Source organism: Monodelphis domestica, chromosome 8 (genome assembly GCF_027887165.1).
Source record: "Monodelphis domestica isolate mMonDom1 chromosome 8, mMonDom1.pri, whole genome shotgun sequence".
NCBI classification, from domain to species: Eukaryota; Metazoa; Chordata; class Mammalia; order Didelphimorphia; family Didelphidae; genus Monodelphis; species Monodelphis domestica.
Window position 1 is genome coordinate 56,489,303 of NC_077234.1, and position 25,382 is coordinate 56,514,684.

Consider the following 25,382-nt stretch of genomic DNA (forward strand, 5'->3'; position numbering starts at 1 on the left):
AGTAAAAATGTGACCCCTCAAGCAAAGGAACATTATATTAGAAATGCCATATGAATGTCATAAGCAGTGGGGTGCTAGAGTCAGTGATAACCAACTTGGAAGAACCAGATTGTAAAATTTTAAGTTTGACTATTTAAACCTCAGAAATTTTCAGTCTTTACAAATCAGGACTTATTTGGTTGTTTTGCTAAGTGTCTAGGCTTAAGAAAGCATTCATGATTCAGACTAAGTTTCCCTTTTCCCCAACAACCTGGTTGTTAAACATTTACAGGCAAACTCTAATATGTTATCAATATTACTTGATCTCAGCAGGATTACAATAGAAAGTTTAGGGAATAAAGTCATCATCAGACTACAGGCCTGATGACAGAAGACTAATAATTAATGATGATCATAACAATAGCAACAACAACTGGTTTTTACAAAGCATTTTACATTTTGCAAAATGTTTACATCCATTATCTTATTTGAGCCTGATAACGAATCTTAAGGTTTGATGATTCTGATTTTGTCTTATTTGCTCCAAAGGCCTGCTTCTTCAGAACAGAATTCACTAAGAAACTAGATGCTTGAAAATGCAATTACAAATCCCCACCCAGAAATCATGTCTCCTCCTTAGTCACCCTCACACCCATTTAAAAAAAAAATAGGACTATTGAAATGAAACATTGGCTTAAAGTAACAAACTGGGCAGGATTCAAGTAAACTGGAACTGGAATCTCCCCCCTCCTCCCAGTAGGTGGATGACAGATAGTGATGGAAAACTGAGCCTTCAGTTGGGCAAAGTCAGGAGGTCCAAATACCTTCCTTTAATAAAATAGCATAAAAATACCCCTCCCCAAGAAAAACCCACCTAATTAAATTCCCACATATAAATACGCTGTTATGTGGTTTGCTGCCAGGCCCATCCTCTAGTCCCATTCAGTGGGATTTTCTTTTCCACACCCTATTCGGAAGTTTGAAATTCAGAATTGGAGAAGAGTTTTGAGTCACCAACATGGTGAGAGGAGGAGGAGGAGGAAGACGCCAACGAGGAGGAGGATCTGGTGAGGAAAGTCTCCTCCTCCTCCTCCTCCTCCTCCTTCTGCTTCAGCTGCTGTTGCTGCTGCTGCCCTGAGAACAAATGGTATATTCATCAGTAGCTTCTTGCTGCCAGAGAAAGTCCTCGAGGGAAATTCGGTGTACAGTCAGACTTCACGCCAACCCTCCCTTTAAAAGCCCTCCCCGCCAGCCCGAGACTCGTCTGCTCTATGTACACTTAGTGGCCTCCAGGGTGTGAGTGTGAGGAAGCGTGTGCGTGCGCGTGTGTGAGTGTTAGGTGAGTGTGTGCGTGCGTGTGTGTGTGTGTGTGTGTGTGTGTGTGTGTGTGTGTGTGTGTGTGTGTGTGTGTCCGCCTTGCGTCTCCAACAACCATGAGAGACGCCTCCTGCATCCGCTCCTGGCTCTGGCTGCTGCTGGCTGCCTCAGCTCAGGTCTCCGGGCAGCAACCACAGGAGAGGTAATGAGCCTGGGGCACAGGAGGCGCGTGGGGCGCAGCGGGAGGATGGGGCTGCTAGCTGCCACCACGGCCGCGGCTGCCGCTGTAGCTTCGTACTTGGGCTCAAGGGCGCACAGCTATCCCCCCACCTCCGGGATCCTGGCGCACCCACCCCATTCGAACTCTCTCCTCTTAGACGGTTTCCCTAGAGTCCCGCTGCAGGGACAGGCTCTCCCAGAGACAGCTCAGCTCTCAGCCTACCGCGTCCCTCCTCACCTCCCGCTGGTCCTCCACCTCTGGTTCCAGAGCCTCTTACTTAAGGCTAAGTTGCCTTTCTCTGCCAGTTTACCTGACCCTCGGCATGCTGGCAAATTCCCTCGTGCCTCAACTTCCCTGGCTGTCAGTTGCTCGGCCCTACATTCTCCCCCTTTCCCTTCCCATCCCCCTCCAGCCCCTATGAGCGCCGAGCTCTCTCTCACTGAGGAGCCCCTCTCCCTCCTTTCCATTCTAGACTAACTAATGCAGGGCAGGAGCTAGACACGCTCCTTCTCCGCCCCATTTCTTCTGGGGAGAGCCGCTGGTGATGTTATCTTGACTAGGGTCGTTAAACTTAATCCCCTCACCACTCTCGCCTTCCTCCCCTTTCTCCCTCCTCCAAGGTAAAAAAATCAGCAGGAATTCCCAGACCCATGAGGCCACTCTCTCTCTTTCATTTCCTTCTCTTCTGGGAACCTTCGCACAGTGAGTGGTTTAAGCCCAGGGAAACAACTGGAAGTCAGAAATCCTGGACACCATGCTGGGAGGTGAATGCATTTATCCCACCATCTCAATCGCATCTGCTCCCTTTAGCTAGCGCTGAGAGTCATGGTTTTGTCAAGTTTTACCTTCATCCCACTTCCACCTCCACCACTTTCCTCCTTTCCTCAGTGGAAACTCTGTTAATAGGCAAACCTGGGACGACGGGGTGGGGGTGGGGTGATGGAGAGACAGAGACAGAGAGAGACAGACGGAGAGAGAGACAGAGAGACAGAGAGCTTCTGTCAGTTACTAAGCAACTCAGTCTTTAAGTAACTGCTTGCTTTCCTATTCTAAAACCAAACTACTTTTCAGTCCCATCTTTTCGTCAGTATAAGTGAGGAGAGTTATTTTCTACCTCTGTGGAAATTAATTTCTCATTCTGAACTACTCCTTTGGGAGGGTTTATTACTCAGTTGTTTTTTTCTAGCTTTGCTTTATCATGATTATGGTTGAACTGAGTGTCCAGGAGTCAACCAAGGGCAGCTAGATGATTCAGTGGATAGAAAACCAGGACTGGTGTCAGGCGGTCAGAGGTTCAATTCTGGCCTCAGACATTTTCTAGCTGGGTGACCCTGGGCAAGTCACTTAACCCCAATTGCCTAAGCCCTTACCAAACCAATACTTGGTAACAATTTTAAGACAGAGGGTAAAGGGAAAGGAAAAAGGAAAGAAGGAAGGAAGGAAGGAAGGAAGGAAGGAAGGAAGGAAGGAAGGAAGGAAGGAAGGAAGGAAGGAAGGAAGGAAGGAAGGAAGGAAGGAAGGAAGGAAGGAAGGAAGGAAGGAAGGAAGGAAGGAAAGGAGGAAGGAAGGAAGGAAGGAAAGGAGGAAGGAAGGAAGGAAGGAAAGGAGGAAGGAAGGAAGGAAGGAAAGGAGGAAGGAAGGAAGGAAGGAAAGGAGGAAGGAAGGAAGGAAGGAAGGAAGGAAGGAAGGAAGGAAGGAAGGAAGGAAGGAAGGAAGGAAGGAAGGAAGGAAGGAAGGAAGGAAGGAAAGAAGGAAGGAAGGAAGGAAGGAAGGAAGGAAGGAAGGAAGGAAGGAAGGAAGGAAGGAAGGAAGGAAAGAAGGAAAGAAAGGAGGAAGGAAGGAAGAAAGGAAGGAAGGAAGAAAGGAAGGAAGGAAGGAAGGAAGGAAGGAAGGAAGGAAGGAAGGAAGGAAGGAAGGAAGGAAGGAAGGAAGGAAGGAAGGAAGGAAGGAAGGAAGGAAGGAAGGAAGGAAGGAAGGAAGGAAGGAAGGAAGGAAGGAAGGAAGAAAGGAAGGAAGGAAGGAAGGAAGGAAAATATTTGTGCATTCTCTAAACTTCCTTGTGTTGTTTGCATTTGCAGACTGGGAATAGCTACTGAATACTAGTAAAAAGACAATGTTGCAGGTTGTATTTCCAAGTGAACCTGTATGACTTTTTGCCATTGTTTTGATCTTCTCAGGCCTGTTTTCACATGCGGTGGCATTCTATCTGGAGAATCTGGACTTATTGGCAGTGAAGGGTTCCCTGGAGTCTACCCTCCAAACAGCAAATGTACTTGGAAAATCACAGTAAGCATTTTAAATACAGTATTTTCTGATACTGGGGTGTTTAAAACACTGAAGAGCTGTTTCATCTTTCCTCCATTGCCAGGATGTGTGCTAGAGTAGGGGGGTGGAGTGGGGAGCAGATACCTGGAATAGAAAATGGCTAAATTTGCCTCAACTCTTTGGAAGATTATTAATAGAAGTCCTGGCTTTCTCTTATCTTAGGAACTAAAGTGCTTTGATAAAATGTAGGTGATAGTGCTTGAGAATTACAGGATAAATCTTTAAAACTGAGGTGTGTCTCAAAACCTACCTCACATCCCTCAGTTTTCTGAGATACAAATTTAGAAAATGAGAACATTCAATTATTTGAAAACTAACAACACTGCTGGGTTTTCTATGTACAATAACCACTCAAATTCATTGTATTGACTTTGCTCTAAATAGATATAGAAGTGGGAAATAATAATAACTAATATTTTTATAGTACGTTTTACATAGATGATCTCATTTTATCCTTCTGGTTTAGTGAAAAGAACACTTTAGAGTCAAAGGATTCATGTTCAAATCCTTATTCTACCATTTACTATCTAGGTGATTTTAGGCAAGTCATTGCACTTCGTAGAGCCTTCATTTCCTCATTTAAAGAATAAGGGATGGGACTAGGTGGCCTCAGAGACCCCTTCCAGCTCTAGATCTATGAACTCATGACCATGGGCAAGGCATATGACCCTCCCTGGGCCTCAGCTGACTCATCTGTAAAATGAAGAAGTTGAACTAGTTGGCCTCCAGAATCCTTTAAAGCACTAAATCCTTTGATTAATCCCATGAGGCAGGTGCTATTATTATTCCCATTTTGTAGCTGAGGAAACTGAGCCTGACAGAGGTTAAGAGATTTATCCAAACTCATATAGATAACAAATATCTGAGGCAGGGTTTGAACCCAGTCAGTCAGTCAACAAGCGCTTATTAAGTTCCTACTAAGTACCAGACATTGTGATAAGCTATGGGAATACAAAGAAAATAAAAAGCAAAATACTCTGTGCCTTCAAGGAATGGGGATCTTCCTGATGCCACACTGAACATTCTGTCCACTATGCCACATGCTTCTGTATTAAGGAGAGAGGATAGTTCCTCACCTTAGCATCAATGAAAAGAATTTAAAATGTACTATTGAAATCACCAGAAAAGGCATGCTGCCAGAAAAAAGAAATTGGAAGGAGAAACAACCCCAGCCTGACACATTCATTTTTTAAAAATTAGGCATTGGTTGCCAGTGCCAAGGAAGCACAATGAATATAATGTTGAGTCATGGTCTGATTCTGAGAAAATAGAGACTGAGGCAATGTAAGAATGTCTCATCTTTAATATCAGACAAATAACAGGGATTTTTAGTCATTTCCCATTTGCTATGACAGTCACTGTCTGTGTGTTGTTGTTTTTTTTTAATCACAGAGATCCAGTCTAAGAGTTGTGCAATACAGCTTTACTGACGGTTTTCTTCATCCAGTGTGATTTTACCCACTAAGACAGGCTGGATCCTCCCTGAATTCAGGAATGTCCATAAGATAGACAGATTCGAGAACTCTTAACTCTTATAGAGTCCATAGCATGAAAAGAGGCTTCCCCACTGAAAAGGCTCCCTGGGCAAGCACCCTCCTATAAATAAACTTGTCTCTCATCTATATTGGGAAAGTTTTGCTAAGCCTAGGTAAATGTTCCTCTGTGGTTAAATCCTCAGCCTGACGGACTGGAAGAGAGTCCACAAGCTAGAAATATAAAATTTGAAGAAAGGACAATGGTTTCCTGGTATCAGAATGCCAGAAAATAACTTGGAAATAAACATGAACTAGAAATGTGATTCCGAGGTAGGCTTAAATGATGTAAGGTTTATCTTTGCCTTCTATTGTTAATAAATGTATTATATGTGAAGAAGTAACATTAAAAAGGCATCAAATGGTTAGGAGAAATTAAGTTGTGCTTTGAAGCTTTAGTGTGGTTAATAAAAGAACTCTTTTTTGGAATAATTATAGATATTAGTTATCTTAAAATTTGCAAAGTACCTTACAAACATTTAATTCCCATAGCAACGCAAGATAAGTATTACCATCTCTATGTCTCAGATGAGAAAACTGAGGCTCAAAAATATTCAAGTGATTTGCCTACAATCATAGAGCAAGCAAGTGTTAGAAAGATTTAAATATAGATCTCTTCTGACTCCAAGAAGAGACCTTTCCATTACACCACTGGTTCTTTTCTAGAGAAAGGAACTAGAATTCAATGTTGCATCAACATTTGAACATGCAAAATTCTGCTGGAAAAGGTTCTTCTTTGGGGGTGGGAGAGATAGAGGCTCTTTACTTTGTGAAGATGGTTTATTGCTTCACAGTCAGTGGGTGAGGTGGCATGGTGCTCTCCCCTCACAGTATGCTTCAGCCTCTGTAACTTGTTTGAAATGTTTTTAAAATATTTCCATTTGCTACTAAAACATTCATTGTAACTATGTCTGTACTTCTATATAAATTACTTGGATCATAGGGCAAATGGAAGAAAAAAGAAAGGGAAAGAAGGAAAAAAGGAAGGGAGGGAAGGAGGAAGGAAAGGAAATCTTTCTCATTATTGCCTTTCTTAACACTTAACACATTTAATAATAATGCAAGGCAAATATAAAACTTTCATCATTTAAGCCTGTCTCAGAATCATATTTCCAATTTATGCTTTTCAAAAAAACATTTTCTGGAAGAAGGAGGGAAGGAAAGAAAGAAGGGAGGGAAGAAGGAAGAAGGGAGAGAGGGAGGGAGGGAGGTTAATTAAGCACTTGCTATGTGCTGATAACTCTGAATATAAATCCAAAAGTAAAGACCATGCCTGCCCTGGTGGAATTTACCTTCTAATAGGGAAGCATTCTAAATGGCTGGGAGAGACTTGCCCAAGGTCACCCAGTGAGTTATTCGGGAAAGCCAGGATATGAATCCAGATTTTCTGAGTCTGAATCCAACATTCTTTCCACTTCATCTCACTATCACTCTGAAAAAATACAGTTGTGGTTGCCACAGTTCAGCCAAGGTCAGACCCACTTAGACTGACATTAGTTAAGGACACGAGGGAAACTGCCAAACAGGAATCCTCTTTCAAAGACAGCCGTTTTAGAATGCATGGGCCGGGCCGTGTAGTACAAATAACTACACCAACTACTTTTCAGAAGACAAAAAAGGGGCTTAGAAGTGAGTGCTTGATTTTAGCCAATGAAGTCCATGCTCTTTCGAGAGGTCGTCACTTTGATTTCTTGCTATAAAAACAGCTGCTCTATTCTGAGAACTTCAAGGAGAGTTCAGTGGCTGCTCTTGGTTACTGTTACAGCCTTGGCAAGACTGAGTCACGGGGGTCCTCACTAACACTGGCTCCCTTGGCTGCACTAGAGGACTCAGCTGAGCAGCTTTAATGTTCAGGATCACTCTTAATGTATTCGTAACCCTTGAGTTCAATTCAGCAGACATTTGTTAAGCCCCTCATCCAGGCAAGGCACTGTCCTTGGTGCTGTGGCTACAAACCCAAACCTAACCAAATGGGCAACAACAAATAATCTCTGCCCTTAAGGAACTCACATCCCACTGGAGGGTTACAGTGTGTACACAGAGAAGTAAACACAAGATAATTGGAGGAAGGACAATGTACTCTGGACTAGGTGGATTAGGAAAGATTTCTTGTAGGAGGAGGGCACCTGAGCTGAGCCTTGAAGGCAGTTAAGGCATCTGTGAGGGGGAGGTGAGAAGAGAGGGCATGCATGGTCCCTGTGCTCAGATGGGCAATGAACCACTGAGTTTAGGAATAAATCTGGTCATTTGGGCTGGGCCACAGAGTAGATGAAGGGGAACGCTATGAAAGAAGCCTGGAAAGGTAGAATAGAGGAAGAATGTGAAGCACTTTAAGTGGCAAGAGGACAAGCTTTTGTTTTATCCTAGAAGTCATCGAGAGCTCCTGAAGAATTTGGAGCAGTAGAATTATGTGGTTGGACCTGTGCCTTAGAAAGAGCGTTTTGAAGGATGATTGGATTGGAGAGAGAATTATTAGGAGACTAATTAGGAACTATTGCAGTATCCAAAAGAAAGGTAATAAGGGCTAGAGAGAAGGAGGTGACCCCCTAAGTGGAGGTAACGAGACAAATACACAGTATGCTGAGGAGGTAGAAGTAGCTAGACTTGACATTTGATTAGCTATTGAAGGGGAGACGAGGAAGAGAGAAGAGCCAAGGCTGACTCCATGATTGCAAATATGGGGATGTGAAGGAGAATAAAGTTCCATGAGTCTGGAAGTGGAGGCTAAGGTCATATGGGTATCTATCTAGTTCTCCCCTTCCAGCTCCTCAAGGTGTGTCTACATGTTCTCTAGTGCAGCAAAGGGAAAAAACTTTCTCTTTGTAGCTCCTCTAGATTCTGGGAGAATAAACTGGGCAGTAGATCCAGGTATAGCTTCTAACCCACAGGGACGTGGGCTAATTTTGTTTTCTTAGCATCTAGGAATGCAGCAAAAAATCTGTAGCACTAACTTGGAGACCTAGAAGATACTGGTATTTGTTCCCAGCAGTGGTCATGCCTTGAAACATGGCCAAATGCCCCTGTTGGCTGCCATACAAGTGATGTCGCTGTAGAGCAGGGTGGAGCATTAGGCTGCTCTTTCAGTTATGGTGATAATAATAACTCAATTACATAATGCTTAAAGGTTTACAAAATGTTTCCCTTAAAAAACATACACAATGACTACAACAGTGTGAGGACAACAAATAGAACTTAATGTTCTGTAATTATGAAGACAAAACTCAAACCCAAAGAAGCAAAGAGAAAGTGTACCTCCCTCCCTTCTTTGCAAAGATGGGCATTAAATACCTCTTCTACTGTCAGACTCAGTTGACATGTTGGTTAGTTTTGCTGAACTGCTTCCTTCCTGCCTACCTTTCTCTTTTAATTCTTTGTTACATGGCACAGTTCTCTGGAGATTAAGGGAAGGATTGGAAACAAAGATGGCACAAAAACAAAATATCAATATAATTTCTTAAATGAGAAAAAAATCACACAAAATATTTTCTTCATAACATCCATGTAAAGTGAAGTAGCATTTTATCACCCATTTTTATAGATCAGTAAACAGAGATTCAAAAGGCCACACAAAATAGAGAGAGAGTGAGCTGACCTTAGAGTCAAGGAGACACTAGTTGAAGTTTTGTCTCTGACACATACTAGTTGCATGACCAAGAGCAAACCAATTTTCCTCTCAGATCCCTAGATAATTGCCCAAGGAGTTGCTCCCTATCCTGATGCAATGAAAGGGCCAGACCAAAATAAACAAACAAAAAGACTTGAGCCTCAAGAGATGATCATATTTCATTTACATAGCAGGGTTGTTGTGTTGTTGTTTTAAATAAATTCTAGAGGTTTTACATCCTACAAAATCCTTTAGGTTTCCTTGGGATCTTGGTAGCCAGCATCAGTATCATTTAATGTTTTGTGCTTAGTTTGTGATGCTTACAGAGAAATGAATTGCACAGGGACAGGACTGGATCAGGAAATGGCACTCAGACTTGATGAATTGCCCAATGAACGCATCATTCTATCCTCTGGACTTGGATGGCCCTGGCTATCCTTAGCTATTACAGAATTATTATGCCAAATCTTTTTCAAAAAAGGATTGTTAGAGGCAAAAGACTGATCTTCAGGGTCAGGAAATATTCCATTGGTAGAACCATTATTAATTTATTGCAGATCTTGGGCAAATCCTTTCAGAGTTCTATGCATTGACTTTCCCACCTCTAAATTATTCATTTCCTGAGCATGTTGCTAAAATGGGTAGCATAATATTTGCTCCCTTTATATAAGAGGAACAATATGGTTTCTTTTTTAACAGAACCACAGAACACCGAGTAAACTAAAATCTGGCTGCTCCATGCTTGTCCAGTCACCTCTCTTCAAATAGACTTGCATGATAGTCAGGTCAGCTGAATCTTGTTTATAGCAACTGTGCAAATTAGATTGATACAGAGGCCTCTAGACTTCCTATTAATATGGCAACAGGCAAATAAGAATTTTAATAAAATAGATTATACAAGCTACAACTGAATCAAGTGGGGATCCTTGAACAGCTGTTGTTTTCAATGTCATTGGTGTGACTATGGCAATGATGGGCAAGACTAGTAAGATTATAGGATCATAAATTTAGAACTAGAAGGGAACCTTAGAGATTTTATTCATTCATTCTATTTTTTTAAACTTTTACCTTTTCTCTTAGAAGCTATACAAAGTATCATTTCTAAGGCAGAAGAGCAGCAAGGGCAAGGCAATTGGGGGCAAGTGACTTACACTAATGCTAGGAAGTTTCTTAGGTCAGATTTGAAACCAAGACCTCCCATCTCCAAACCTGGCTCTCTACCCATTGAACCACCAAGCTGCCCCTTATTCATTCTTTCTACAAATGTTTATTAAGTACTTATCAGAGGGGAGATATCCTGCTAGATGTTGGGGACACAAAGACAACATTTTAAAAAACTTTCCTCAAGGATCTTACTAAAGATATTATATACATATATACATTATGAGTCAAATGTATTTTATTGTATGAATTTTAAAAATATTCTGAGAAGGGATCCATAGGCTTCATCGGACTGCCAATGTGGTCAGTGAAAAAAAGAAAAGGCTAATGGGGTGTGAGGAAAGAATTCCTATAGGAAGTGGCTTCAGAGTTGAACTTTAGAGGAAGGAATATATGCCAGGCATCCTAGACAACCAAGGAAAATGCATGGTGGCCTGGACTATCTATTCCAACTGATGTTACAGATAAGGAAAATGGAATGAATTATTAAGCGACTCTCCCAAAGTACCCGTGGTAGTGAGTGGTAGAACCAAGATTTGAACCAAGATCCTCTGACTCCAAATCCAATGTTAATTCTACTTTTCCTACCTTTGGTAGCTGTTGATCTATGAGTAACTTATAAGTCAGTTTTAAAAATTAAGTACAGAGTTGGCTAGGTGGCACAGTGGATAGAGAACCAAGGGTAAGTCACTTAACCCCAAATTCCCTAGCCCTTGCTGCTCTTCAACCTTAGAAATGACACTTAGTATAACTTCTAAGAGAGAAAATAAGGGTTAAAAAATACTGGTTAGAGTTTCATCTCTGGCCTCAGATACTTCCTAGCTGAATGACTTTGGGCAAGTCACTTAACCTCCATTGCCTAGCCCTTACAGCTTTTCTGTCTTAGATTTAATACTAAGACAGAAGGTAGAAGTTGAAAAAAAATAACTCAGGTGATATCCCATCTAGCTCTTGCCCTTCTGTCTTAAGACAGTGTTTAAAAAAAAAGAAAGAGAAGGGAGGGATATACCCCCCAAAGGGAGGCTTGGGCTTTTGGTATGGAGAGAGAGGGGGAGAGAAGAAACCCCCCTTCCTCAAAAGCGGGGTTCAGAAAAGACAGCAGATGCAACAAGTTGGCTCAGAGAGAAGAGAGGGGGTTTGAAGATTTTCCCCCCTTCTGCCTTCCCTCCTTAGCTAAAGCTGCACTCTTGTCCCTCTTATCCCCCCTCCACTACTCGAGACCCAAAGGTCTCCCCTAGATCTGTTCACTCACACTCAGCTTGGGGAACAGATAACTTTTAATGTTAACTCAATCAGATAATACAAAGGGAATAGCAGACAGGGAAGAACTGGAAAAGGAAAGTGGGAAAAGGGGGTCCCTGTCCCTATCTAAACCCTTTTCCTCCCTCCTCAAGTTTGGGGGGAATTTAGGCCTTGGCAGCCTGAGCCCCCTGAGAGGGCAACAGGAGCTGAGTTAAAGTCTGTTCAAGTTTCTCTTCAGAAAGTCTCTTCAAATGGGAAGTGTTGGGGGAAAAGATTTCCAGTCACCAGCAGGGAAAATGGGTAACCCTCAGGAGAAAGTCTTTATCCACCTTCTCTCTTTGAAGTCTCAAGATGGAGAGACCCTCACTGCTCTCCTCACCAGAATCTTCTCTCTCAGGATTCCAGCCCTCGGGCCCTGTCCCCATTGAGGTGATCAATTTCACATATTCTTCAGTCTGGCACTTTTTCTCTAGTGCCAGCCTCTATCACAACAGAAAGGAAGAGTTTTTTTAATTAAAGATAAAAATGAAGTGTATCTGATAAATCTGGTGATGATAAGTGTTGTAATCAAATATTTGAAATTGCTCAGCAGCATTTGCTTATGAGTTCATTTAGTGTTTTCAGCTCCAGTATAGTTTGAGAAAGATTTGTAAGTAAACTATAAACATTTACTTGGTCTAAAACTTGGCATACAAGAGTTCTTCCCCTCAGCAACTCCTACCCCACCCTACAAACTTCAAAGTCAATAGTGTAGGAGGGCCAGAGTCACAGAATTGTTTTCTTTTCATCAGAAAGGGAAGGGAAGGCATACAGAAAATTTGTCTAGCTCAAAATACTCTATGAAGGAAAACTAGCAAAGGAAACAAGATGAATGTCTTTAAAATAAAATATAAATGAAATACTTGGGATTTAAATGGCAAGTAATCAGCAGGCACATAAAATAATGGGGAGGTCTAAGGTTTGATCCTCAGGTTGGTAGCTGAGGGAGGAGGGTTGAAGGTCATAGGAGCTATTGAGGATGGTGAACTGAGAAGCCTAGATGATAAATAGGAACCTAATAACATGGTAATGTCACCTCACCAAGAATAGAAACAGTAAGGGATTATATAGAAAGATGGCACCTTAAAGTTGGAGCCAGGGGAGATGTGGGCTTCCATCTTGCTTCTGATATTCACTAGCTGTGTGGCCCTGGGCAAACCATTTCCTCTCTGTGAGTATGCCTGTCCTTATCGATAAAATGAGGATTAGAATGACTCTAATATTTCCCACACAGGATTGGGATATTAAACTAAATATTATGTGTGAAGGGCTTTGGAAAAAATGGCAGGCTTTATGATTATTCCAATGTCACACTGATTTCCCTGGAATTCATCTTTCTAAAGATGCTTCATTAAACAGCTGTCCATTTGAGGTGTTTCTAATAACTTTTACTTTGGATGGTCTGGAGCTCTTGTCTGTTCAAATCCTCATTCTGATTCAGAAAGGCAGCTTGGGGCTCAAGTGGATCAGATGCAGTCCTGAGGGCTTCTCAGCAGCCATATTCCTGGGCTTCTGTCTGCCCAAGGTTTTCCCAGAGCATCACAATCAGACTTATGTTTCACTAAGTACCCTTACCCCCCACAAAACCACACAGACTAATACAATATTAAATCGGCAACTAGGGAGCATGGTGACTGAAGTGCTAGACCTGGAATCAAGAAGGCTTTGAGTTCAAATCCTGACTCAGACACTTACCAACTATGCCATTTCATCTAGCCATATGCTTCATTTTATTGTTTAGTCATTTCATTCATGTCACCTTTTTTGTCCTCTTATGTACTCTTTTTTATTCAAAGATATTTTGCTTTCCCAATTATATGTAATAATACTTTTCAACATATATTGTCCAAAATTATAAGATCCAAATCATCTCCCTTCCTCCCTTTCCTCCCCCAACTCAGAGATGGTAAGCAATTTGCTCTGGGCTATACATGTCAGACTCTTCATGACCCTATTTGGGGTTTTCTTGGCAAAGCTATTAGAGTGGCTTCCCATTTCCTTCTCCAGCTCTTTTTACACATGAGGAAACTGAGGCAAACAGGGTTAAGTGAAGTGACTAGCCTAGGGTCACCAAGCTAGTAAATGTCTGAGAGTAGATTTGACTTCCTGACTCCAAGCCAGGTGCTCTATCCACTACACCATCTAGCTGCCTACTATATACACCTTATTTGGTAAAAAGAGAGGGAAACAAATATCTGATCAAATAAGATGCAACCTTCTGCAGAATGTCTGGAATATAGGAGGTGCCCAATAAATGATTGTCTGGAAATAAGATCAGCTCTATATGCATATGGCAAAAGAAGACACAGTGAATTTAGCAGAAACTTGGCACTTAAGTCATTTGATTATACCTAAGGGCATAGTAATTGGGTCCAAGCTCTCATTGGTTATTCTTCCTTGCTTTCTGTGACCACAACAGAGGAGATAGAGAGGAGGAATGTTGGCCTTCATCACAGATTTCCTGGCCGCAATTGTGCTGGAGAATTTAGAACTATACAAAGATTGGAATTTCAGTCTTGACTGAGGGTTTTTGTTGTTGTTTTGTAACATGCATCTATTTTCATTATAAGAGGTAGAACTACTTTAGAAAATTAAATGGGACTTCACACTGCTTATCCCAATGTTATTAATTAATACCTGATTTGAAAACAAATAATCTAATTAGCAGAGAAATTCCGACTCTTTGATCCTGGAGATTGTTTACAGAAAAGGAACTGGGTGATCCCTGCTTCTCTTTTTTGAAAAACAGCATAAGTCAGAGATTTGATTGTGATGTATAGACAATCCTTAATTGACATTCATTGTATAGTCTGGGCAGATTAAGAGATGAGTTAAAGGCTGAAAAATAAGCTAGAAAGAAATGGAAGGTTTTTCTACCAAGAATCCAATCTTCATGTGTGCATGGACTTGTGCCTGCTGGCTTCTAAGAAGAGCCTGGTGGATTTTTTAAAAATCCAGTAAAGAATGGAAGGAATGAAGGAAAGAAATAAGCATTATTATGCAACTACTTTATGCCAGGCACTGTGTAAATGCTTTACAATCATTAACTTATTTGATGCTTGAAACTACCTCTAGGAGGTAGGTGCTACCTAGGAGATAGGTGTTTTTATTATCCCCATTTTACAGAGTAGGGAACCAAGGCAGACAGATTTGTCTGAAATTACACAGTTACTAAGTGTCTGAGGCCAGATTTGAACTCAGGGCTTCCTGACTCCAGCCCTGGCACTCAATCCATTGCATTAATTAATTGCCTCCAATTTTTTTAAAAAGTAGAAAAATAAAACCACAAATCTTTTTTTTTTTTAACTGAAGAGCACACTCCTTTGTTTATGCCACTTGTATATTCAATACTCTACTCAGGCAGATGTTCAGAAAATGATTCAATGGGCAGACAGACAGAAAGAATTGACCATAAAGTCTTCAATGGGTTTCTTTAAGTGAGAGTCTCTTTCTTTTTTTAATTTTTATTTAGAATATTTTTTCCATGATTATAGGATTCATGAGCCCCTTCCCCCACCACTTTCTCCTCCCCCCTCCCAAAGCCAACAAGCAGTTCCACTGGGTTATACATGTATCATTGTTCAAAACCTATTTCCATGTTATTCATATTTGCAGTAGAGCGATTCTTTAACATCCAAACCCTAATCACATCCCCATTGTACTACGTGGTCAATCATATATTTTTCTAATGCATTTCTGGTTCCACAGTTCTTTCTCTGGATGTGGAGAGCATTCTTTCTTCTAAGTTCCTCTGGATTGTTCTGGGTCATTGCTTTGCTGCTAGTAAAAAAAGTCCATTACATTTGATTGTGCCACAGTATCAGTCTCTATGTACAATGTTCTCCTGGTTCTGCTCCTTTCACTCTGCATCAGTTCCTGGAGGTTGTTCCAGTTCACATGGAATTCCTCCGCTTTATTATTCCTTTCAGTGCAATAATATTCCATCACCAACAGATACCACAATTTATTGAGCCATTTCCCAATCAATGGGTGAGTGTCTCTTTCTACACTTAATGAAACTAATCTCTTATCAAGAAAAGCAGCCTGAGCCAGGCTTTGGGTTTGAATCTTTCTCAGGCTCACTAGCTATATGATTATCCAAGGAATGAATCTCTCTGAGCTACAGATATTTGGAGATTATATTACCTGTGGGGTTGACTTCTCAGATTTGTGGTCGAGGATCACAGAACAGAACACACATTATCAAGAGGTTCAGTAGAAAGGGCAAAGGATTTGGAGTGAAGGAATGTGGATTCAAATCTCACCTCTGCCACTTACATACCTGAGTGATCTCAGGCAAGTCAGTTAACTTTGGCATCCCAGCAAGCATTCCTGATTCATTTCTTCCACTTGGTCCATCCTTAACTTCCTTATCTATAAAGCAACAGGAGTTTCATTCACTCGAGGACTATTTTACTTGGTCTTCTTAGCTTTAGTCTCTACCCACTCCATCCATCCTCCATGTGAGTATCCACTAAAGTGACTTTGTCAAAGCACAGGGCTGACCATGTCACCCCCTACTCTTTGCAGCATCAAGTATAAAATCCTCTGTTTGGCATTTGAAGCTCTCATAACCTGCCTCCTTTCTACCTTTCCGTTTTTCTCACCCTTGACTCCTCCCTTCAAACCTTCTGATCCAGCTACACAGACCTACCTATTGTTTGAATACCACCACCACAACCCCCTCCTGTCTTTGGACATAGTTGGGGAATCCCTCATGCTTATCAGTGCTCTCTCTCCTCACTTCTGCCCAATAATTAGTTTATCTGGTTCCTTCAAGACTCAGCCAAAGATGCAGCTCTGTAACACAAAGGATAGAGTGCCAGGCCTGTGATTGGAAGGACATGGGTTCAAATCTGACCTCGGACACTTTCTAGTTGTAAGGCCCTGGGCAAGTCATTTAACACTGATTGCCTTCCCCTTACTGATTTTCTGCCTTTGACTTAATACTAAGACAGAAGGTAAAGGTTAACACAAAAAGACAGCTGAAATCCTACTTATTCTGGAAGGCTCTTCTTTCCCAGTTCTCCCATATAGAAGTGCCTTCCCTCTATGATTACTTTTCATCTTCCCTGAATATTGCTTCTGTGTACCTTGTTATTTACAGCTTGTCTCTCCCATTAGTATATGAGCTCCCAGAGGGCAGGAATGTCTCCAATGCTTAGCATCGACTTGCCCAGGGTTGCACAGCTAGGAAGTGCCTGAAGCCAAGTTGGAACCAAAGACCACTTGACTCCAGGCTTGACTCTCTATCCACTGAGCAACCTAGTTGCTCCCAATAAGTAATTTATTCATGTTTATTGATGATTAAAGTTCCTGTCCAGTTCAGAAAATAGTCATTATTGTTGTCAATAGTACTGTAGTGGGTCAGTACAAAGAGAGCATCTTTTAAGCTCAATATGAAAGGCAATAGAAATGAACAAGCATTTAACAGACATTAAAATGCAATCAATCAATATTTAAATGCCTCAGGCATGTAGATCATTGTGCTAGGCACCCTGCAAAGTTTATATAAGATCCATTGTCTGCCTACACAGAACTTTCAGTCTAGAAATGGGAAGAGACAGACATAGGTAGGGAAATACACAAGATCAATTCAGATGAGGGTTAGAGGTAAGAGGTGAGGGAGATTTTCAAGAGTACACAATTAAAGGAGCATTCTAATTAATCCCTCTTTACATAGCAAGTCCCAAATGTTAAATTTATGATTGGTATGCCCATGACTAAATTTAAATGGCACCAGGGATTTGGACATGAGCCATGGTGCCTGGCCTGATGCTATATTAATATGTATTCCCTTCAAAGAGGTAGGGACTGGATCTTCATTTGTGTAAGAAGTTTCCAGAAGAGAAAACTCCCTTTATTGATGCAGGTTGGCACCTTCTCTGCAGCTTAAGAGGTTTAGAGAGTTTCCTAGAGTACCGAGCACATTGACTTGTCCTGGATCACACAGCAGTATGTGTCAAAGGCGAAACTTGAACTGAAAGTCTTCTTATCTTTAGGCTTAGCCTTTGTGTACCAGATTCTTCTTCCTCTTTCCTTCAGAACAATCAATTGTTAAAAATAAAAACACAGATATTTCCTTCGTTAATTTATGTAAATCCAAATCTAAGAGTTCTTCTCTCACCTCCTCTCCAAGAGTTTTGTGGAATCCCATATTGATGATCCTTCCATTCCATATTGCCCACTTTGGGAATTAGGGTCATGCTATGGTAGAAAGTAATTGAATAAGTGATCAATTCTTTACACAATGGTATTTTTCCTGCTTCCACTGAGATCATTTTTGTTGTCAATCAGTTGTATCTGACTTCATGACTCATGGACCATAGCATTCCAGGTCCTTCTGCCCTCCGCTATCTGAAAGTCTATCCATGTTCATGTTTGTTGATTCCATGACTTTATCTATCCATCACATCCTCTGCTGCCCCCTTTTACTTTTGCCTTCAATCTTTCCCAATATCAGAGTATTTTTAATAGGTCCTGTCTTTTTATTATGTGGCCAGAGTATTTAAGCTTCAGCTTCAAATCAATTCAGTTAAATTTAACAAGCATTTCTTAAATATTTATTATATATGAAGAACTGAACTAGGCTCTGGGAATACAAAGACAAGAACAAAACTTTCCTAGCCTTCAAGAAGTTTACATTCTACTGGAGGATATAGCATGATATTCATCAGTATGAAGATACAAGGATTATGTAAAGTCATACTTAATAATCTCAGGAGAGAGAAAAGGTAGTAATAACTAGAAGGATCAGAAAAGGTTTCATGGAGAAGGTGATATCTAAAATGTGTTTTGAAGAATGTGAGGGATTCTATCACAGAGGTGAGGAGGGAATGATGATGAAGAAGATTTGCTGAAAAAGTTATTTTCCCAGGTATGTTTTGAAAAGCCTTTTTATTCGACACAATAATGAGTAGGAGCCTCCTATATGTAGGACACAAAGCAAATAACTATTACAAGCATATGAAACATGATTTAGTGATGCTTTTCTACACAACCACCTACCAGACTCTACTATGTGGTTGGAAGAAGAGAGTTACTGATTCATTCAGTGTTTTCATCATTTATTGCATTGGCTAATTGTCAACTTGGCACCACATTCCTAAGGCACTGCTCTCCTTCTCAGAACTGTTCATACCAGTTGGTTACATCTTGTTGACCGAAAACATTTTCTTCATACACTTTAACAAGTTGAGCATGAATTTCTTTGGTGGAAACATTTCAGAACCTGAATCACAGCACACAGATTTTTTTGGAGGGGGGTGGGATGTTGTAAAGAGAAACCCTTCCCAACTAATGGGCAAGAATTTTCATCATAGCTACAGTACACAGTTCTACCTAGTTTTACTTGAACAGCATTACCACAAGCAAAAATATATATTAATATTTAGTGTTTCCCTGTCTCTTGGATTTTGTTGTGGACATTGATGTGGATACTCTCTTTCCTGGGGGAGGCTGAAAATCATCCATACCTTCTCCCTACACTGGATTCTCATACATGCATTCCTTTGCTTTTTTCCTTAGAGAACTGAACCAATACATAAGTGATCCTTCAATATTTTATGGATGCCGGTGCAATGCTTGAGCTATCCAACTGTTCTTCACACACACAACTGACTTATATAGCAAAACATTAGACTACCTATACAATAATGTTAGCAGGATGGAGTACATAGAGTTCTGCCTTTGATGCCATAAAGAACTGGGTTCAAATCCTACCTCCAACACCAGCATTTGTAATAGCAAGGGGGATTTAAAAAAGGAAGGGACCAGAGAGCAGCTATTTGGGGACTGAGTTCTGTGTGACATTTTCTCTCTCTTCCACTAATTTGAACAGCTTTAATGGAGTCAGTCAGTCAGACCAGAGGGTAAGTACTCCCCACAGCTTCCTTCTTTTGATGGATTGAAATTCCCCTTCTATTACATAGACTCTGAATCAATTTCTGTTGTGACTCAAAGTATCCAATTTATTTGATTTAAGTTTATAGAACGAATGAGGAAATGAAAAGGAAAGGAAGGAAAGAAGGGGACAGAGGGGAAAAAAGGAAGGCCCCTAACTATTTCTTTCCTACTACAACTTTTGAGGTTTTGATCAAAAAAATCTCTCCAGAGAATATGCTCTGAGGTCCCCTACAGGAAAAAAAAATAGAGTCTCTATTCCAAATGTTAGTTTCAGTTGGGCATTGAGATCTTCATTCAGTTCAAACAGAAAGGATTTGGAGATCAGTACTTTCTTCCACCCAGCTCCCCACAGAGTCCCAGATAAGAAGAAGAAATCTTTCTGGCTCAACTTTAGAATCTTCATGGAACTCTCTCGTCCCCTGCAGGTCCTGAAGGTTTCATTTGCTCCTTTTCTGAGGCATTCCTTCAAACTTCAGATTTTTCTTGCTCTTGGCCATTCCCTTATTCACACATTATATCAGCGGTTCTCAACCTTTCTAATACTGTGACCCTGCAATACAGTTCCTCATGTTGCGGTGACCCCAAACCAAAAAATTATTTTGGTGGCTACTTCAAAACTGTAATTTTGCTACAGTTATGATTCGGAATGTAAATACCTGATATGCACTATGCATTCTCATTGCTACAAATTGAGAGATTGAGAACCGCTACATTATATGTTTCCTCTGTGACCAGGGCAAGTAACTTAACCCCCCTGAAACACAACCAATTCTCTAAGACTTCTTTGCAAAATGTAAACTTATTGTAATCTGCACCCAAAAAAAATCCCAGATATTTCATGCATTGACATCACATGCCAGAAGCATAATTTACTAGTAATTAACTACGGCCATTTATTTTTCAGTGATCTCCCCCCTAAACTTTTTTAAACCATTACCTTTTATCTTAGAATCAATACTGTGTATCGTTTCCAAAACAGAAGAGCACTAAGGGCTAGGCAGTGGGGGTTAAGTGACTTTCCCAGAGTCACACAGCTAGTAAGTGTCTGAAGCCAGATTTGGACCTAGGATCTCCCATCTCCTGGCCTATCTGTCTATCCACTGTCTAGCTACCAGGATTGTTGTTTTTTTAGCCAAGATTGTTCCTTAGGAAGGAATGGTAGCTTCAAGCTGGAGTCCCTAGCTCCAATATTATTGCCTCAATCTCCTACCCCAAGCATTCAAACAAAAATAGGCAATTATGGTGAAGAAGTAAGAATATTACCTGGAGTCAGATGACCTGGGCTCAAGTCTCCTCTCTGCTATTTACTCCTCTTTAGTCTTCCATTTCTTTATCTGCAAAGATAAAAGATTGAGATCAATGGGAGATGCAGCATACTTCCAATCTGGAGTCAGAAGACCTAGGTTCAAATTCCTGCCTATAAGTGGCTCAGTAGATTGAGAACTAGGTCTAGAGATGGGTGGTCCTGGATTCAAATCTGACCTCAGATACTTCCTAGCTGTGTGACCCTAGACAAGTCACCTAACCCCCATTCACTAGGCCCTGACCACTCTTCTGCCTTGGAAACAATACACAATATTGATTCTAACACAGAAGGTAAAGGTTGTGATATTTTTTTTAATTAAAAAAAATCCTATCTCTGGGCTTCCTACCTATATAACCTTGGAAAAGTCTCTTCATCCCTCTGGACCTTCAGTTTCTTCAACTGTAAAATGAGAGGGTTGGACTGGGTGGGTCCTGATGTCTAGGTATGCAAACTAAAGTCTTATAAATCCCATGACCAACTGCATGTAGTAAAATAGTATTTTCTACAGCACAGAAGGAAATCATTGAAGAGTTGGCAGAAGAGGTCATGACCTAAGAGGCAAATGTGGATGGGCAGATAGACATAACAAAGCTATGAGGCACTCTGACCAGTAAAATTGAACAGCCTTTAGTCTCTTATTCACAGCTCTTTCAAGATTTCCATTGTGTTAACATAGCTCTAGTGAAATAGCTTTTTCAGGGTTACCTTGAGATTATTCTCAACCTGTCTTCCAAGATGGCCAACAACAGTGGTGGCACTGATTGCAAGAAGAACCACCATCTGGCTTTCCATATTTACCAGCCAGTAATGCTTTGGCCATAGCTGGCCTGTCTCTGGAAGGTTCAAAGCCAGACTTAATCACTAGGGTTTTCTTCATTTGAAAAATAGCCTTTGATAATGCCTTTCCCAAATTCAAACAAGTTGTCCTTTTATCATCACTTAAAAGAAAGCATTTCTAAATGAAATATGGAACTATGTTGAGTTAACAGTATTACAGTGCGTAAACCCAAGGAATGCTGGAAGTAATTTAAAGCCTGTATAAAAAAAGATCGAAAGCTCCATTCCCTTCTCCTTTCTCCCTTCTCCCACTACTCCCTTTGGGTTATTCTTAGGAAGGGAAAGGAGACTTCCCACTAAAATATACACTATAGGATTAGGGCATATATTTTGGCAGACCATTGATTATTTTTCACTGCCCAACAGTTGCACAAAAGCGTCCCACTTTGATTTCTGGATGCTTGTTTTTGATAATATTGCAGTAGATTTAATATTTGGCAACAGTCCATTGGTCCACAGGGATTTATTAAGAACTTACTCTGTGCTGAGCACTAAGAATGCCAGGAAAAGTGGAAACACTAAAGATAACAACTCCAAGATTCCAACTTTTAAGAATACAGAAGCATATTATAGGACAAAATTCAACTCAACAGACTTTTAAAAAGTCTTTGTGTATCTATTATGTACAGTTGACATCAAGATGTCATGAAAAGAGTCCCAAACTGAGAATCAGAAGATCTGGTTTCAAATCTCATCCCTTTCTCACCTCCTGGTTGAGGTCCATGGGTAGGTCACCTATATTTTCTTTTTTTTAAACATTATTTTATTTGGTCATTTCCGAGCATTATTCATTGGAGACAAAGATCATTTTCTCCCCCCCCCCGTCCCCCCTGTATCCCATAGCCCACACATGATTCCACTGGGTATCACATGTATTCTTGATTCGAACCCATTTCCATGTTGTTGGTGTTTGCACCAGAGTGTTCATTTAGAGTCTCTCCTCAGTCATATCCCCTCAACCCCTGTAGTCAAGCAGTTGCTTTTCTATAGTATTTTTACTCCCACAGTTTGTCCTCTACTTGTGGATAGTTTTTTCTCCTAGATCCCTGCAGATTGTTCAGGGACATTGCATTGCCACTAATGGAGAAGTCCATTACATTTGATTGTACCACAGTGTATCAGTCTCTGTGTACAAGGTTCTCCTGGTTCTGCTCCTTTCCCTCTGCATCACTTCGGTCACCTATATTTTCTGAACCTTCATTTCCTCAGCTTTAAAATGGGGATAATAGTTCCTGAAATACTGACCTCCCAGGGTTGATATGAGGACCCATCACAGGTTGACAACTGTGATTTCATTGATATAATAAAAAAGATTTGGAGAAATAACATTGTAGGATAATGGAGTGAGAGCTAGAAGTAACTGTGGAGACCAACTAATAGAATCCCATCTTTTTTTAATATGGGGAAATTGAGGCTCAGATAGTTTTAATGACTTGTCCAGAGTCCCATCATGAGTGTGTCTGAAATGGGATCTGAATCCAAGTTCCATAGTTAACACTCCATCCACTCCTTCATACTATGCAGATGACCAAGTCTTCTTCAGCTTCATCATGGAAGGCCCCCAGGGACACTGAAATGTGAAGTGAGTTGTCAGGAACTTGTAGCCAGTGTGAGCTCAAGATCATTCTTTTTTCTTTTTAAACCCTTTACTTGCTTTCTTAGCATTAATTCTAAGACAGAAGAAGGTGAGGGCTAGGCAATCAGAGTTAAGTGACTTGTCCAGGGTCATACAGTTAGGAAATATCTGAGGTTATATTTGAATCCAGGTCCTTCTGACTCCAGATCTGGCACTCTAACCACTGTGATATCCAGCTGCCCCTAAAGATAATTCTTGAAACCACATTGTACTGACTTTCTAGACATCATGCTAAGCTGCTTCTGTTGTAAAGTCAGCAGTTTGTAAACCTTAAAGACTATAGAAATGAAAGCTGTTATTATAGTAGTACATTGTGGGAAATACTAGGGAGAAACCAAAATGGAGAGAGAAGAGAGAGCAGGAGAGTTTGACTCACCTCATAGCAGATGTTGTAAATTTATTGGACTTATTTTCATAGAGGTAGGGGACCTGTTTTCTTGGCTTTAGCAGAGATGAGTACAATTCTTTGGGGACATTATAGGTTAGACTTTTATGGGCTAGCCTGGGAAATTAAGCACCGCCAACAATATTCCTATAGGGAAAATGTATTAACAAATTCCAAACGTTCAACTTTAAGGGGAACTTGGGAAATGAAGTTTAGGCATTCTTCCTGCCTCCTCTTCCGTTCTCGTGGGAGAGGGGGGATAGCTATTCATGAGGACGTCACAATTACTTACCATACTGATATCATTTATATTCACAGTGGCTGTTTTGAGTTTAGGGCAAAGGCAGTCAAAAAAAAAAGTAAGATTCTAAAAGAAAATGAACATGGTTAATATGTTATTAAAATATAGGATTTTGCGATAGACTTACAGCACATTACTTGATGTCATAATAATTCATCATTCAATTCCCTGTTCATTTTATTTTATTTTATTTTTTTTTTTAATATATTTTATTTGATCATTTCCAAGCATTATTCGTTAAAGACATAGATCATTTTCTTTTCCTCCCCCCCACCCCCCATAGCCGACGCGTAAGTCCACTGGGCATTAGATGTTTTCTTGATTTGAACCCATTGCTTTGTTGATAGTATTTGTATTAGAGTGTTCATTTAAAGTCTATCCTCTGTCATGTCCCCTCAACCTCTGTATTCAGGCAGTTGCTTTTTCTCGGTGTTTCCACTCCCATAGTTTATCCTTTGCTTATGAATGGTGTTTTTTTTTTCTCCTGGATCCCTGAAAGTTGTTCAGGGACATTACACCGCCCCTAATGGAGAAGTCCATTACGTTCGATTATACCACAGTGTATTAGTCTCTGTGTACAATGTTCTCCTGGTTCTGCTCCTCTCGCTCTGCATCACTTCCTGGAGGTTGTTCCAGTCTCCATGGAACTTCTCCACTTTATTATTCCTTTGAGCACAATAGTATTCCATCACCAACATATACCACAGTTTGTTCAGCCATTCCCCAATTGATGGGCATCCCCTCGTTTTCCAGTTTTGGGCCACCACAAAGAGCGCAGCTATGAATATTTTTGTACAAGTCTTTGTGTCCATTATCTCTTTGGGATACAGACCCAGCAGTGCTATGGCTGGGTCAAAGGGTAGATATTCTTTTGTCGCCCTTTGGGCATAGTTCCAAATTGCCCTCCAGAATGGTTGGATCAGTTCACAACTCCACCAGCAATGAATTAATGTCCCTACTTTGCCACATCCCCTCCAGCATTCATTACTTTCCTCTGCTGTTATGTTAGCCAATCTGCTAGGTGTGAGGTGATACCTCAGAGTTGTTTTGATTTGCATCTCTCTGATTATAAGAGATGTGGAACACTTCTTCATGTGCTTGTTAATAGTTTTGATTTCTTTATCTGAGAACTGCCTATCCATTTCCCTTGCCCATTTATCAATTGGAGAATGGCTTGATTTTTTGTACAATTGATTTAGCTCATTATAAATATGAGTAATTAAACCTTTGTCAGAGGTTTCTATGAAGATTTTTTCCCAATTTGTTGTTTCCCTTCTGATTTTAGTTATATTGGTTTTGTTTGTACAAAAGCTTTTTAGTTTGATGTAGTCAAAATTATTTATTTTACATTTTGTGATTCTTTCTATATCTTGCTTGGTTTTAAAGCCTTTCCCCTCCCAAAGGTCTGACATGTATACTATTCTGTGTTTACCCAATTTACTTATGGTTTCCTTCTTTATGTTTAAGTCACTCACCCATTTTGAATTTATCTTGGTGTAGGGTGTGAGGTGTTGATCTATTCCTAGTCTCTCCCACACTGTCTTCCAATTTTCCCAGCAGTTTTTATCGAATAGTGGATTTTTGTCCCAAAAG

General features: G+C 40.6%; 1 protein-coding gene across 1 annotated transcript in view; it reads left to right on the forward strand.

The window, feature by feature from the left end:
• The first annotated feature begins 1,148 nt into the window (after positions 1-1,148).
• The window catches only part of PCOLCE2 (procollagen C-endopeptidase enhancer 2), a 97,332-nt gene continuing 73,098 nt past the window's right edge, over positions 1,149-25,382 (forward strand). Inside the window, exons 1-2 of the mRNA XM_001372286.3 lie at positions 1,149-1,498; positions 3,694-3,802. Of these exons, the coding sequence (XP_001372323.1) occupies positions 1,413-1,498; positions 3,694-3,802 (195 nt within the window). The 5' untranslated portion in view covers positions 1,149-1,412. The remainder of the gene's footprint in view (positions 1,499-3,693; positions 3,803-25,382) is intronic.